The sequence below is a fragment of the Lycorma delicatula genome, chromosome 4, assembly GCF_047948215.1.
Source record: "Lycorma delicatula isolate Av1 chromosome 4, ASM4794821v1, whole genome shotgun sequence".
Classification (NCBI taxonomy): Eukaryota; Metazoa; Arthropoda; class Insecta; order Hemiptera; family Fulgoridae; genus Lycorma; species Lycorma delicatula.
Window position 1 is genome coordinate 82,973,283 of NC_134458.1, and position 18,116 is coordinate 82,991,398.

Sequence of the window (18,116 nt, forward strand, 5' to 3'; positions counted from 1 at the left end):
AACTTTGTCCCACCAACATATTGTCTATAAAAAAATACTCTACTTTAACAATATAAAATATACTCGTATGAATAGAATTTACTCAGTTTCCTTCCTGAGAAAACTTACAACATAATTTAACAGAAACAATTTGAAAGATACAATCCGTAAGGAAAACAAATGCTGGGACAAAGTGTAGAAATTATGAAAGAAAGTTCCTAACTAGTTTATACATGGTAGATAGATAAAAGGATAGTAAGAGCATGAGTCCAAGTGCACTATAAAGATGCTACTACAACAGCTGAAAAGAAATTTGAGTAAAATACAAAAAATGGAATGTAATAAATTATAAGATGCATAGAAGAAAATTCAAAATGAAAGTGAAAAACAGGCGAGATATTTATTAAAATTTTTAAAAAAACTTTTTTCGGTAAAAAAATAATCTGAAAAAACAAACCAATATGGCTCTGCTACTGACTAATTATTTTTTACATCTAATTGTACGTAAGATTGTTGATTCTGTGACTGTAGAAATCTATATCACTAGAGCAAATTATACTTAATTAAATGCAGTTACTTTAAAAATGTTGACCACACTCTAGTGTGTGATCATAGAAGTGAAAACATATACAAGAAAAAGGAAAACAGGACATAACATGTCACCTGTGTTCAATTAATGTACTAGCAGCTTTTTCTTGAGTGTTTTGCTCAGCATTGCCTGGAAACTTTGTATGTGGATTGACAAAGAATCCATGACTTTTGTCAAGTCAGTCTGAATTTTAAAAACACTGGTGTGTTTGAACAATCATCTTCTTGATGGATTTCAAAACATGGCAGAAAGTAATATTAAATTGGTATGATGTGTATTATGCCAGAAAAATGCACGAATGATGTATAAAAATGAATTGTATTAGCATCGATTGCAAATAATGTTCATAAAAAATAAAATATTCTAGTTTGAAAAATTATTTCTAAATAAAAACTAGTCTTTAGGTGACAAAATAAATTTGGAGTATTAAGTAAGAGGTTTTTTGTTCTTATTATTTTACATCCATTGTGATAGATTTTAATGATCAAACATTTTTGATACCTTATAAATAGGATTTCTTGAACATATCCTTTGCACTTTGATACAATTAAGAAAACTGATAGAGTGATAGAGTGGTTAAGCACAATATAGCATCCCTGCATATAATGCAATACATGATTTTGTCAGTGATTTTATATGTGCAGTTACTGCACACATACCGAGTAAACTATATGAATTGGCTTAACCTAATCCAATTTTGCATTCTGGTGAATTATAAAACCTCTTCAACTATTACAGAACACGTAACATAATTTAACAGAAACAGTATGAAACAACATCCTATTATGTTAACAAACTAAAGTCCAGACAAAGAATACATGTCTTGAATGATGGTTGCAAACAAAACAGCTTGTTTGAAACAAACCAACACATATAAGAAAAAAGATATTAGTATGTGTTGAAGAAACTACAAAAATTCAGCAGGTGAGGTGAAATCTGAGCCAAGGAATATAAAAAAGGAGGCATGTTATAAAGTTATGTAGCATTAGCCTTTTTGAAATTATGAATTTTCTTTTTGTTTTGATTAAAAAACAAATAGAAAATTGGTAAGATAGTCTGAAAGACTACAAGTATATAATGCAACTTTTTTGATTTGGATTCCTGTAGACAGATTCACTCCTTATATACCAGTGTCACTGTTGGCTGTTACATCTCTGGACTTCCAGGCTAGAATTTATTATTAATTTGATCCCAACTACAGATGGAGAATGGAAGATATTATTGAGTAGTTATTTATGTTAAAATATAAATGGATTGTTTGGCCTCCTTTGTGGGAAGGAAAACTAACCATTTATGCCGCTCTGAAATACTAGGAATTAGTAAAAATATAATGAATTCATAGAAGTTTTGTAAAAATATTTCAATCTGTCGATTTACAAAAGAATTTAAAAAATATTTTACACTATAAAATATCGCTCGATGTAAGATTTTTAATAATCCAGATTTAAAATACTGGACTTGAATAAGTTTATAAGAATCTCCTAATGATCATTCTTACAATACTTGGTCATGATAGAATTTTTATAGGAAACTATTCTGAGTGAAATATAAAATTAATATTTGTTTAAATAAATGATTAATACAACTAGGTGGCTTAAATATTAACTGTTATTACTTTGAAATAGAAACATAAATAATGATGTGCTATTATACAAGTGCGTAGAAAATGAACTTAACTCTACAACTTTCTCTTGTACCATAATTAATAAGAAAAGCAGTTTCACCTCCCAATCTTAATCCTCAAAGGCATGAGATATACTATTCTAATACCATTAGATGCGATAGTAGTTCTACTACAAGAAAATGTACAGTTGAAATGATCAAATGTTAATTGGTTACAAAATTAAAAACTTTACATTTCAGGTGTTACTTCTAGAAGCAGGCATTGAAGAGCCAGAAATAGCAGACATTCCAGCTGCAGCTCCAATATTGCAAGGAAGTAACATTGACTGGGGTTATACAACACAACCAGAAAAACACAGTTGCAGATCACGACTGATGGGTGGTTGTGGTTGGGCAAGAGGAAAAGTTATGGGTGGCTCTTCAACAATTAATTATATGATATACACCAGAGGGAATCCTCGTGATTACGATGAGTGGGAAGAAATGGGAAATGAAGGTAAAATTAAAGAGCATTGATTTTAACCTAAACTTTAAGTACTTATGATACTACCATAAACTAATAATAAAAAACCTTAAAAACAACAGGACTTATTGTTATTCATGAGTTCATGGGTATTTTGTATTTTCAGAACACTAAAATAAATAGAAATTTTATTCAGACCAAAACAAACGTATTATACTGATTGCATAAAGCATGGATAGATATGATATATTTTGTATATAAAAGGAACTATTCTGAAATTTATTAAGAGTAAGAAAAATCCAAAATCAGAGTTTCATATTAAAATACAAAATCAATAAACAAGAAAGGAAAGTGTTTTTTATTCGTATTAATAGATGAAAACAATAAGTTTATGAATAAAATAATAAAATGAGTTAAATTGATGTAAAATATAACTACTTTAGAGATGTTAATAAAAAAAAAAATGAATATATGATTAAGTACACTTTAAACAAGGATCTGTAAATTCAAGCTTTTTTAATTGGAATTACTTTATTAAAATCAATAACAGAAGCACCGAAAAATCCTTTTTCATAAGCCATATGTAGTATATTCAGAACATCTGTCGTGCTCTGAGACACAAAAATGTTTTTGTTTGACTCAGTAGTATTTTGTCAATTTAAAAATAAATTAATAATCTTTTTCAGTAAAACCAGTATATTAATAAATACAGATGCATGGAAATGTTAACTCAATTTATGCTTGGGCCTAAGAAGAGCTGATATGAAAAACTTATCCACATAATTAACTGGCAAGCTCTGCTTTAGGAGAGCTAACAAGAAAAGGCAAATGAAGTGAATCACAGTTTGACAGTTCCAGAAATGGAACATGAATGTCGAAGTTTATAAACATTTCAATTAGTCTTAAAATAATGAAAAAAAAAAAAATATATATTACTTCCAAAAAAAATTTACACAATTTTCTAATATGAAGATAATTAACAAGGTCACCTGTGCTAAGCTGCTTCTTCAACTGTTGTGCTTCTTTAACTGGTCATTTTAAGTAAGCGTTTTGTTGATTTAAGGGAACAGCTGCACAGTTTTTTTATAATGAAAAGAAGATGATGAGCATTGACAGGCTCTCACTAACAATAACCAAGAATGATTTCTTGAAACATTTCAAGTTTTATTGAGCAAGTGACCTTCTGTGTTCATGATTCAATTAATCTATGTGATTATAGAATATGGGCTCTGAATCAATGCAACTTTTAACATCAGCTTGACTCTCAATAAATTAATTTTTTTATATTTGAATGGAAAACTTTGTTGCAGGAGCATTTACTTTTGTTGAACAAAAAAACAGTAGTGGTGTGAATTGTAATATACTAACAATTAACGGTACTCCTGTCATCAGATAATACTGAATCAGGAAGAAGATTTTTCAATAAGACCACTTGATATGAATAATTGGCACATGACTTTAAACAATGAATTTCTTCACAGGAGTCTTGGAAGAGATTTGTTATCTGTACAGCTACCTAAAAGTCTGACTAATTCAATCCTTAACTTCATTACAAAAGAATCAATGAAAAATATGGTTTTCTTTAAAGGGATTGGTCACCACCTTGTCTATGATGTGTGAAACAGAATAACCACAGCAATAGTAAATACAAAAAAGCCAATGGTTCTAAAATAAATTTTAAAATAGAAAATACTCAGAAACCATTTACAAAAAAGATTTAAATAAAATCTGAAACTAGATGGCTACTTCAAATATTAAAGATTCACACCAGTAGTAGGTGGATGGAATTAGTATACAAAAAAAAAACAAATAGAAACATAATATAAATAAAAGAAAAATGATGATAGTAAAACGACAATGATTAATGAATACATAAGGAAAATGATGAATAAAAGACTATAAGTTTTTTTTACACAATTAAGAAATCTATAAAAAGAGCATTTCAACCTGTAAAAGCAAAAATAAAAACAACTGATGAAAACTTTATGCCACATCATTTAAATAATCCCAATCCCTAAATTGTTTTAACAATTGAAATGGCCAATTTTTTTATCTTAATTATGTTTTTATTTTTATAAACAATTTTTGAGTATTTTCTATTTTTTAATTTACTGCTGCAGCAACCATCACTCTTGATCTGGTCCCAAATCAAAGGAAGACATATTGTATTGACTGGAGACTAACAAATGATATAAATCAAAATCTAATAAATGCCAAAAAAATTAAAGGATTAGAAACTTGAATGCATAAAACAATAAATTTCATGTCACCTACTCTTTTAAGTACTATTTGTTAAATATTGTATATGAGTGTATAAAACCTGAGATTCATTTGTGAATATTTTGTGTAAGATATAGAATATTATTTTTATAGTAAATAACAGTGCTCTACCCTATATGTAAACTAATTTGTTTTAGTTACTGTAATATTTACAGTCTGAAGAAACTAATAGTAAAACATACAAACATCTGACCTCATTTAAACCATGGTTGGCTATGTCACATGGTCCGTTCTATTGTCCACATATGACTATGCATTATAATTGGAATCCATTGTACTTTATTATGTAATAAAATGGATTTTTTGTGCATGTATAAATTACAGATTTTCAGAATTGCACATAAGCAATGTTTAGTTTGAAGTGATCATAATTCAATTAATTCTATTCACAGGTTGGGATTTTCAAAATGTACTTTATTATTTTAAAAAATCTGAAGACAATGAAGATAAGGAGATAGTTCATCACAATCCAGGTTATCATGGTTAGTATTATATTCTTATTATTACTTCAATGTTTCATAAATCATACAAATACTTATCCCCACATAACAATGGTAATGAAAAAAATCTTAAAAGCATTCTTTGAAAGGTCAGAAATCATAATAAAAGCACATTTGGGTTATTAAAATTATTTTTACAACTGTTTCTATCAGTTTGAATATACAGAAGTATTGCCCAAATCTATTTCATATTGTGTACTTTTTAAACCGGTGAGAAATATAAATTAAGTTTTTTATAATGTACGAAAAGAAATAATAAGAAAAAGTAATAAAAGTAAGAATTATTGGATAATTTGAATTAAACTTTTGCAAAGCAAATTTTTTATTTTAAACAGCTTTTAATAAGCTTAATACAAGATATTATAATTTTTTTGAAATAGAAAATACTACTCAAACTCTCATAAATTATTAACTTTTAGAAGCTTTATCCACAGGTTACTCAACATTCCCCCATCAGTTTGGTCACATAGATGACTTTATATTATAAAATATCTAGCACAGACAAATGGGTATAACAGTACTTCCGTTGACTCAATCCAAATAAAATAAATACAAAAAAGAAATAAAAACAAGTTGAACAGTACAAAATCATAACACATTTCAAATAAAAACATTAAAAATTACAAAATCATATTACAAAAAGTTTTCAAAATTTCTATTAACTTGTTATTTATACTTTTCAGTCATAATTTAATCAAACTATTATCAAACATTGCATGAGTTTAATTAGCAGGTTAATTTGGATTTCAAAAGATAACATCATATATTGAAATTTCTAATATATTTATAAAATATCACAAATTTCCCATCAAATATTTACTATACAAAGTAACGAAATAGTGAAATTTTCGCACAGTGAAGTTTTTATTTCATTTACTTAACTATCACAATTTTCGTCAAATGTCTTTATAAAGGATTTCTCATTTTCTCTGATAATGCATCACTACCAGGAGCTGTGTGAATGGTACGGAGCCGAGTGAATCGTTAGGAGCTGTGTCTCAACATACTGCCCGGCAAAAATCATCTCTCTCTCTCTCTCTATATATATATATATATATATATACACAGAGATATATATGTATTGTCGCCATTTGGCGACATTGTATTGTTGCCGAATGGCTGTGACGGCACGTGGCACTTTATAACCTTGTAGTAGCTTTGAGAAGGGCTGTTGTTGTCGACGATTGGCTTCGATGGTGATGGTCGACGATGAATTGAAAATTCACTCTCATGCACACTCTTTTATTGGAACCTGAGAATGGTGGGGCTGCAGCGCCGCTATGGTGGGAGAACTGTGCTCCTGCTGACATCTGAGCTGTTACCGTTGCCGTCCTCTGATATTAAGTTCAGCATATATGTAGTAACAGTATACATATATATATATATATATATATATATATATATATATATATATATATATATATGAGTAATGATGAAATGTTGTTAAATTCGAAACAACAAAAACTCCTGTACCAAGTTTTTGTCATTTTTTTACGTCAAATAGTTATCGGATTTGTCATCTGCGAACTCAAACCCTCGCATAGCCGTTTTGAATGTTTTGAAATTTTTAACACCCACATGCTTAATTTACCTGCATACGAGATGATGTTTGCAAAAGTAATGGTGGAATCTTGCATTGTTACCCGAACTTAGTAACTGTGTAAAATTTCATCAATAGGTAATGTCAGGAAGTATGTTAAATTAAGGATGCAAGATTTGAGGTCAAACATGAAAAAAACACTATGAGTTAAAAAAAAACAAGTTAATTACTATCTTCCAAAATAATGAAATTTGTTCTTCCGAAGAACATTAATTACACATAATTTGATAGCAAGCCTTTAATTATAATTCTAAAAATTATGATAACCATAGCAAAAATTACACAACATATAAACAAAGATGGAGAAAATAACACATATTTTACAGAGCATACACTGTAACCTTCAGAACAAAAAAGGCCTTCTTAGTTAGCTTTCCTATTCTGAATAGTTCTTATTAAGCTTCTATTTTTCTTAACTCTCGTCATTACTTCTTGATTTTTCACTTTGTCAGTCTTTTTAATCTTCCACTGTCTCCTTGTGCCCACAATTCAAATGTCTTCACCATTTGAAATGTGTGTTCTTTTGTAGATTGTATTACACACTTTCACCAACTATTTTTTCTTAGTGTCCATGTTTCATGTCCACACAGAACATACACTCCAAACATAACACTTTACAAGATGCTCTTTCAAGTCTAATAATTTTTATTCTGTTAAATAATTCCATGATATATTTTTATTTTTATTTCAATTTCACTAATATAATTTTCTGTTAACATGATACATCAGTATCTGTACTGTTTTATTTGTTCCATTATTTCTTCTCTTGTGCAAACGTTATATATAGTTTATTATCTTCCATCCTCATTATTTTAATTTTTGTAACATTCATTTTCATTCTACATTGTGTCATTCTGTTTTCTACTTTTGAAATCATTGTTGGGTATTCTGTGCTTCTAAAAAACCAAGTCATCTGTGAATCTTAAAAAAATTTTACTCCTTCCTTCCAACTTGATCCCTTTTATCTTTTTCAAGAGAATTTTTATCACATTTTCAGCAAATTAAACAAGGTTGGTGATAGGCAGCATCTTAATTTACTCTTCTTCCTACATCAAACCTCTCAGTTTAAGCGCCATTTATTTTCATAACCATTTTCTGACCGGATACAATTCTTTAATTAATCTTCTTTCTTTGCATTCTACTCTTTGGCTTCTTAATATTTCAATTAGTTCATTCCATTTGATATTGAATTCTTATACCACATCTATAATACATGCACTTATTCCAATACATCTCTCACAAATAGTTTTTATTAGCCTAGTTGCATCCCTCGCCTCCTACCCTATATGAATCCATATTGTTTTTCTGTACAATTTCCTCCATTTTTTACTATCTTCTGTTCAGAATTAGCAGAATGATCTTTAGTGAATGAGAAATTAAACTAATTATCCTGTAATCATGACATTCTTTTGCATCATGCTTTTAGGGGGATTGAATCACATTTGTTTTAAGAAAGTCTTCAGTTACACCCTAAAACTTTAAATTATATTACATAGTTTTAACATCTCTTTCAATCCTTCTTCATTAAGTCTTTAATCACTTCTATTCATCATCTTTATCAGCAGCTTTTCCATTCTTCGCATCTTTTATTGCTTGAACAACTATCAATTTTAGGATTGCTGCTCTTATTTTATCATCTTTCATTTCAATCTATCTTCTACTGGAAGATCATGTGATTTTCTGTTAGATACCTTACACCTTTTAAGTACATCTTCCTTGTTATGCAACTTGGTGCCATTCTGCAAGCAATTTCTTTAGTGGCTATACTCTTTCTTCACTAAATCCTATCCTTTTCCTTCTAAATCTTTGGTATTTAAGCATTCATTTCAAGCTATTTCTCCTTTGTTTTTTGTGTTATTTTTAATTCATTACTCAATGTTCTCTACAGCCATTTAGTTTCTTCATCCTTCCTATTCTAGTATTTTCTTCAGGCTTCCATTTTCCAATCATCTCTCTGATAACCTATAGCTTCTTCATCCTTTTTTCTTCATGAAATCAATGGTTTGTTCTGTTACTGTTTTCATGGCATTTTTCATACACCCAAAAATTTAATTTGCACTGTTGCCTTCTACATTTCTTCACTGCAGTGGTTGATCCAACTTCTTTCCTATTGCCTCCTTTCCAGTTATTGTTATATTCCCTAGATTCCATTAAGTTACTTTCTAAAATCTTTTAACTATTCAATATAACTTTTATTTCTGCCACCATTTTTAAACTATTTGTTTTTTTACAAACATTTTATTTTACTTAACGAAATCAATAAGCCTTTTTCTTCTTCCATTCAATAAATGTAAATATTTATCTGTAATTTCAAATTAATGTAAACTATTTTACTTTTGGTGTATAACCCCACCAGTGCAATCATTTTTTAACAATATTTCATTACATTATAATCTTTTGTTGAAATTTCTGTCACAATTCACCTATTCTAGTGTTCTTTCTCTGTAAATATTATTTAAGTTTACTGTATTATTTTTTGTATTTTCAATTTTATAATTTAAATGGCAATATTTTACTTTTTTCATCATTGTATGTGTGTGTGTGTGTGAGTTTTTTTTATAATTAGGTTTGATTGATATTAATAATCTTGATGTACAAGCATTCAAAAAAGGACTATGTATAACACATTCATAACACAAAAAAATACAAATGTACACTTTTTAAGGTAAATGCACACTTGTGGGTCTTCAATGCAATGATGGTAAAAACATGAATGACAAGTATGTGCATCTATTTTAAGGGACTCAATAATTTCATAAGCTGCCTGATTACAATTATTAATTACCAGCTCCCTTTGAATGCAGTAATCCAATCTTGCTAAATAAAACTACTCTGTGTTAGGTAGATTTCATAAGAAAGCTACCAATTGTAAAAAAAAATTGTAAAAAAAAAAATACTTCTGAAAAATTTTGACATATCTTTGCATTTCATATCCCACAGACCTCAAAACCACCGTTAGCTCAAAGGTTTATATATATATATATATATATATATATATATATATATCTATCTTACTTTCTTGTGGACACAATAACTGCTGTAATTTTGCGCCAATCACTTTGAAATTGTTTCTTAAAAATAACTTGTCCCAAAATCTCGTTCGAGTTCGTTAACGGCCAAAATCGGACCATGGGAGTGGAAATGGGAGGGCTTTTTCGTAAAAAAAAATATCGTTATAACTTTCTTATTAAGTAAAACATTGAATTCATTTAAAGTTCCTACTGTTGTTTGGATAAGGGCCTAAAACTTATCTAAGTAAAGTGTTCTGATATCACCAACTACTGGCCCAGGGGGTTGAAAAAATGGGGTTTCAAAGACAAACAAGAATCATTCTTCTCTTAATAGGCACATTATCGAATCAGTTTAAAGTGGTCGTTAGTCTCTAAACATTACCTAAAACTTTTGTCTGAAACAATTTTTGATATGACCATCCTGATATGGCAAGGGATGACCAAACTGATGCTGGAATTGTAAGAAGATGGGGCTTGTAGTATGATAAACATGTGAAACTTTTTTCACATGCAACCATTGTTATATTGAGTACATTTGAAGTTTTTCTCAACTTTAAGGTGGAAATCTTTTTTATCCCCTACTTAGAACCTGTGAAATTGCCTTCTGACATGCCAAAAGGAATTTTTTTTAATTGTTAGAATTAAGTAAAGTAAAAAACATGGTGTAATCTAGTAGTGTGGAGGTAAATTAACAGCAGTCTAAGGACCTGTTCACTTGACGCTGTAGGTTCAGTTATCGAAACATAATCACTTTTATAACCTGAGCGATATCTACAAAAAAATTAATGATTAAAAAAAAAATTTATCTTACTAAATTTAACAAAATATATCATAATTTTACATTTCCTGTACTTTTTTAAAAAATCTGAATAATATATAAAAAAAAATGAAATAATGGGCACCTTAAGTAATAATTATTAGCAGCACATCAATTGTGAAATTGCAATAGACGATTACAAAACATTAAACAATCGCTACACAATTACAAAACATTGAACTATTGCTAGAGTTTTAAACTATAAGTTGATATTGTTTAAAGTGATAAACTACAATCTCACAATCTGACAGTTTCCACAACACCTGGAAAGTCTGAGAGAGTAGCATCCTGATTTAAGAATACAAAATTAGATTAAATACCAATAGCTAATGTTACAATCAGTAAACCTGTTCCATTATATCACTGAAATTAAATAACATTAGCAGTGGCGGTTCGTGTACAACCACTGTGGAACTGCAGCACTCCCTATTTTTACTTGATATTATTGATAACATTTAATATAATGAATCCTTTTTTATTTAATTCTTTCTTTATACTTGTACAATATATAATCCTTAATCTTAATGTCAGTAGCCATTCCCCAGTTTATGAAAAAGATACAAAAATCTTTGTATGGGACTGTGCGCTTCACAGTTCAAGCAGCATGGTGTTTGGCTGTTGTGTGCAAGCACACATAGGAAGCTGCACATGAGGCTGTGAGGGTGAGAGAGCACTGTCACTTCTGCAGTGCCTACCCTGGTGTGCAGGTGGAAGGTAGTTTTTTTTTTACTCTGCGTGTGTTGTGCTTAAAAATCCTGTACCATATTCTTGAACATGATAAAGTGTAGAATTAGATTACCATCCTGCTTCCAGCTATTCTATTTGATTCATTTTTTTTTTGGTTCTATTGTTTTACAGAAGACTTTAACCATGGTCTTGAAAAGGCCCAGAAAAAATGTTCTGGACAGCACCCCCACTAATTTTAGCTATGAGCTGTCACTGAACATTAGGTACTCTTTTTCTGCATATTTTTGGCTTTTATTAGTGACTAATACAGTCATTTCTAGTCAAGGAAAAAACAAGTTGTCAACACTTTCTTTAAGGAAAGAGATGTACATACAACATAAAACATAATTTGTTTTATAGGTAAAGGAGGCTACCAAACAGTAGAATGGTTTCCATATGTGGATCCCAACACTCCATATCTTATAAAAGCATGGAGAGAACTTGGTTATGAAGAGCATGACTTAAACGGTGAAGAACAGCTAGGGGTAAGTACACTGTGATCAATGAATACCATACAAATTTAAAATGCATACAAATAAAATAAAACTAATGGTTATTAAAAACAACATGCTACATGATGAATAATATAAAGTAGCATCATAGAAACATCTGTTTAGATAACAGTAAGAGTTAATATTGCCATTTTACAAGATATAAGCAGTAAAAGAAGCATGATTCTGTGAAAATCTTTAAACTACCCTGATCTACTGAGATAGTAATTCTGAAGATTGAGTATCCTCTCCTTTCATTGTTCCACTTTTGTCTCCTGCAACCCTTCTTCTATACAAAAGTAATATGAAGATTGCTTTAGCTGGTTCATTGGCTTCATCTGTGGCATCATACTGACATTTACTGGTAACAAGCCAGGCAATGACTCTGCTTGTGGCCTTGACCAGGGACTGTATTCTACTATAGAAGGGGTTTCAAATTAAGCCAAACTAATGGTATACATGCTGATTGGATGACTCCAGAAATCTCCTAAAATGTAATCTAAAATTCCGTTACAAGAATGAAATACCTATTACAATTACTCTGTCCTAATGTTGGCTGCATTTTTTTTTTCAATTTTAGTTCATTACTCAGTCTGTTGAAAACTAAGTTTTTAAAAACAATAATAATGATAAAACAGAATTCAATCCATCAGTTTGAATAATGTGAATAACAGTAATTATTTAGTGACTTTAATAGATATTAAGGTAAACACAAAAAAAAATGATTACAATGAAGACTTGTAGATACCTAAATAAATTGACGTTTTACATATAATGATAATTTTTTTATACTATTTTCTCCAAAAATCCTCAGTACATGGATTTTGAAGCTATTGCAAGCTACATAATAAAAATTCTTGCAAATCAAATTTTAGAAAATAATCAATAATTACTATTTAATAACAGCTATGAATAAAATTATTACATTTTACTTGTTTTTTGAGGCATCTATAACAATAGTCTTCGATTTTTTAAACAATTTGGAATTAAAACATTAAAGAGTATGTCTTGATGCATGTATTGAGGCCAATATAATTTATAAATTAAAGAAGGTAAAAACCAATAAAGCAATTTTCAAAACGTAGTGTAACCTTCTGGTTATATTTCTATTAATAAATATGTATTATTAATAAAAATAAATAAATCATCAATTAATAATAATAAAAATAACAGTTGCTTCATTATGAAGGCTATAACAATTTAAAAAACTGTTTTACTTTTCTTTTTTTTTAACTGAGTACATATCTTCAATGAGTTTTTTTATTATTTAAAAAAAATTATCTAATTAATTATTTCTTTATATATTTATACTTTATACTTTCTATACACGATGTTTGTAAATAAACTAATGAGAATGGTTCAGAAAAACGTTTTATTTACAATCTAATTATACATGGACTCTATCACCTTTGAAATAGTTTCTTGGGAAGCCACACAATGCTTCAAACAATTTTCCCACTCTTCATAGCAGTGTTGGAACTCAGAAACCAGAATATTCTTCAGATGGTTGGTTACAATTTTTTTTTATGTTTCTTACTGTTCCAAAATAGTGTCCTTTGAGTTGTTTTTTAAAGTCGGGAACAGGAAAAAGTCACAGAGACTCATGTCAGGTGTAAGGTGGTTGAGGAAGTACAGGAATGTTTTTCTTTGACAAAACCTCATTAATTGAGAGTGCATTGTGACAAGGTGCATTGTCATGATGCAGCATCCAGTTACCTTTGATGGCTGGTCTCATGTGGGCAACTCTTTTCCGCAGTCTTTCAAGAATTTCTTAGTGAACATATTGATGTACAGTCTGTCCTGTAGACAAAAACTTCTTAGGACAATGCCATTACCATCGAAGAAACAATTTAGCATGGTTTTGATTTTTTATTTGCTCACTTTTGCCTTTTTGGGACGTGGTGAGTTTGAAGTGTGCCACTACTTGCTCTGATGTTTTGTTTCTGGGTCATACTCAAATATCCAAGATTCACCACCAGTAATAACATTTTTTTAGAAAATCAGGATCAGTTTCAATTTGACCTAGAAGATTGTGTCACACTTCCACCCTGTTGTTTTTCTGTTCAACAGTTAGGTTTTTTGGGAGCAATTTTGCACAAACTTTTTTCATGTCCAATTTTTTTGTCAAAATTTGATGGACTGTGGTATGGTTCAAATTCAATTGTTCTGCAATCATTCTGACAATTAATTGCCGATCATACTGTATCAAGTCTCTGATTCACTCAACATTGTCGTCACTTTTTGACATCAACGGTCTTCCAGATGTTGGATCGTCTGCAACTGATTCCTGGCCATCTGAAAATGCAGAGTCCTTCCCATTCAAGAGTAACTGGTGGGTAACCTGATTGGCAGTAATTGTTTTAAGTCATCTTGTTGACCATTATCGCCATTTAGTTTCTTCAATAGCTGCCACGCCCTACGAGCCTTTGCACAAGTCCTAGTTTTCCACCATTTCCTGCCAACCTTTTGCCTCTATTTAGCTACCTCGAGTGCGAGTTTATTGTCCAATTCTATAGTATCTTCATTGAAGGGTTTCTCGTTAAATCTATCAATATGTTCCATATATTGCGCCTGAATGTATGACCTCATTCCAGGGATATACTTCTCCCTTGGTCCTCGTGGTATACATTCTTTAGAGATCCTCTTCAGTGCTGCGTTAAACAGGTAATTATTCTCTGGTGTCGGGGGTGTTTTGAAATTTCTTTATTGATTGCTTGTTTAAGTCTTTTCCAGTTGACCTTTTTGAAATTGAATCTAAGTGATGGATTGTTATTCACAATTGGGTTGATGGCCGCTCTAACTTAGCAGATTTATCAGTCTGTACTGAGTATGAGAAATTGGGTCTACTACTCACTTGTGGCATAGTTGAGAGATGTGTTCAGATACAAGATGTTGTCTGAATTGTAACCACACTTCCAGCGTCCACTGTTAAAGAATGGAGGTAGTTTAACACACAGATTCAGTCTGTGTTCTTCAGTCCATTCTTTCCACCAGGTGTCATTTGCGTCATTCTCTGTGTAATCCCAGTTAACACTGAGGCTGTTAAACTCACAGATTACTATTCTCGCTTTCTGTGTGTCTATGCTCTGGATTTCCCTCCATTTGAATTTTGTGTTTGGCGGCTTGTAGACTGATGACACCATATATCAACCGTCAGGATCTTGATGTCATTTACTTCTATCTTTCGAGCCATTTTATAAATCCATATTCTGCCTAACTAATATGATACTGCCATATTTCTCATGTAGCCTGTCAATCACCAAATTTGTTCTTTTGACTTATGGTATCCGGCTTCCATTATGCCTGTGTGCTTCCTGCATATCAACTATGTTATAGTTGCATCTTAAATATACTGGATAAAATTAATTTTTTTGATGATGATAAACCTTCTATAGTTATTGACACTATTTGGAATGAATTTGCTGTCGTCTCTGGTGGCCCTGAAAAGAGCCGTTTTAATCCGAATGTAAGGTGCATTGTCAGCCAGTGATGAGATGATTAGTCAGCAATCTATCAAGTAGTTCTGTTATTTCTAATGAGCGCCAGCTGTATCAAAAAATTTCTAGTTGTATATTGTTTTTTTTTGCTAGATTCACTTAATTAACGTTGATAAATAACAGCACGTGTGGAGCCCATGCCCCCCCTAACAGAACTGTTGTAAACATAAAATATGAGGTTGTTTGGTATACAAGGAGTATACAATTTAATAACAATTATATTTTCTTAAGAAGAATATAAAAGTTACTTAACCAATATTAAGACTTAATTCAGAATATACAGAATATAATAATACCAATGTTAATATAATTATTATGTTTTCAAAGATCACTTATTTTGACCTACATAATTTAGTTTTTAAAAGATTTCTACTGCTGTCGACTACTACATCTGAAGAGAACATTAATGTTAGATGTAGATGTACACTTGGAAAGTAGAGCTTACGATATCGATTGAAGTTAATAAAAAAGAAAAAATCAGTATCTTAAAAGGATGTAATATGAACACAGCAAGTAAAACATATTGCACTTCGAGATTCTATTAACAGAAAAACACAGAGAATAATGATATGAATAAGGATCTATATTTCAGTAGTTTATTCCTAATTTTAACACAATTTTGAATTTAAACACCAGTTCTTTTCCCTTTCTTGCTCACCCTCTCAAAAAAATAAAGTAAAAATCTGTTAGAATCAATTAAAAAATAGATACTATACATGAACTTATAAATTATACCCAAAAAGTTGTACGTGAAAAGCAGGTAAACTACTTCTTTATATTTAAAACAGACCTTTTTAGATTCTAGTCATAATGGAACCATTTATGAGTATTTTCTGGATCATGAATCTCATTTAATTAATAAAATTTTACATATTAATTGAGTCTTTATGGTAACAGAAGTCCGTGAATATTGAGCGAAGTTGACAGTTCAGTTGATATTTTAATTTATGAGTTGAAATTATATTTAAAAAAGAATTATGAGTAGTTACGAGCAGTGGGTTAAAATTTTGGATTTAAGGGAAAGGATATCCATCTCTTCCTGTATAACTATTTCTATCCTTAACTTAATACTATCAAAACTGTTATTAATATTATATTGAATAAGATTTTCACAGTTCACAAATGGTAATATACAAAAACAAGGGTGCAACATGGCCGGTAACATGCTGTAATATTAATAAAATTTCAAATTATGGGAGGATTGTAGAATTTTCATAAAGTATTAGTACTCTACATTTATTTATTTATATAAGAAAAATTGCACTTCATCTGATAATTAGAAGGCATGTTCACTTCTGTATAAGGAGTACAGAAGTGTACTAATGTATCAAAAATATATAGTAATAAAAGAAATGAAAATATAGATGATGTACCATCAAAACATTAAAGTAAGTATTTTTAAAAAAAATTCAAAAACTTTTAAATTAATTTTTTTTATCAATTGTTTGACTGTTCACTATCTTTTTCATTCTCCTCTTACCTTTACTTACATCAAGGTTTCTGCTATGTACAACATTCTTAATTAACTACTTCATATACTCTAATCTGTAATTTCCTGCGCAGTTTTTATACTTCAGAGTTTCCTTAACAACCAAAAAATTAACAAATACAATTTGTCTTATAGCTCTCCTTTCCATATATCACTAATAAACTGATTATTTTTAACAGCATTAAATGTTATAATGATATTTAAGAGATCTCTTAATTCTATGGAACAAGTAGTAAAATGGTAAATAAAATTAAAAATAATGAGGGAAGAGGTAGTATGAAAATTACACTGTAAACAATAAAGTGATTGTAATGTTTATTATGATCAGCATTTACTTTACAGAAATTTCTTTTAAGATCAACTATTTTTTAAACTGTTTTATCCATGTTCACTAATGTGTTTTATTTTTGTTATTATTTTATTGTGTTTAGCAGCCGCTTCCTTTATGAAAACGTTTTTGGGATGTTACTGTGGCTTTCAGACAACGAGCTGTGTAATAAAGGAATAAATCTCTTAATCTAGAACCACTGGGTTCTTTGTATCAATGCTATACATTAAATAAATACGTTTTATATTCTAATTGGTAAATAATAATACATTATACAGATGCATTATGATCAACTAAGTATGCTATTTCATGGATAAATAAAAACCTTCCCCCCATATGTAGATCAAGGGAACTGTGGTAAAATCTTGATCAGAGCAGCATCACAAAATACACATTTAATTACAAAATAAAATATAGAAGGCATTAATAAGTCGAAGTCAATAATTTAAAGTATTAATACATGAAATAATATTAAATTAAATACATGATGATGATAATAATCATACAGATTAACTATAAAATATTGTTGATTTTTCAGAATAAGTAACTATTTTTTTTTTTTTATAGCAAAGATTGTACATTAATAAATATAAACATGCGGATAAATTAAATCTTTAATTTTCTAAATATCAGGCTACATGATTCATGATTATGGACACCAAATAATAACAGCCCATTTCTGTTGCTTGTAAACCCATTCTACTTTCTTGAGGGAGCTCAAAC

At 29.8% G+C, this 18,116-nt stretch overlaps 2 protein-coding genes across 2 annotated transcripts in view; one reads left to right on the forward strand and one right to left on the reverse strand.

The window, feature by feature from the left end:
- Flo2 (flotillin-2) overlaps window positions 1–18,116 on the reverse strand; it is a 390,302-nt gene that overhangs the window by 359,324 nt on the left and 12,862 nt on the right. The window lies entirely within an intron of this gene.
- The window catches only part of LOC142322663 (glucose dehydrogenase [FAD, quinone]-like), a 56,834-nt gene that overhangs the window by 21,157 nt on the left and 17,561 nt on the right, over window positions 1–18,116 (forward strand). The window contains exons 4-6 of the mRNA XM_075361740.1: window positions 2,432–2,687; window positions 5,327–5,416; window positions 11,949–12,073. Coding sequence (XP_075217855.1) covers window positions 2,432–2,687; window positions 5,327–5,416; window positions 11,949–12,073 — 471 coding nt within the window. The remainder of the gene's footprint in view (window positions 1–2,431; window positions 2,688–5,326; window positions 5,417–11,948; window positions 12,074–18,116) is intronic.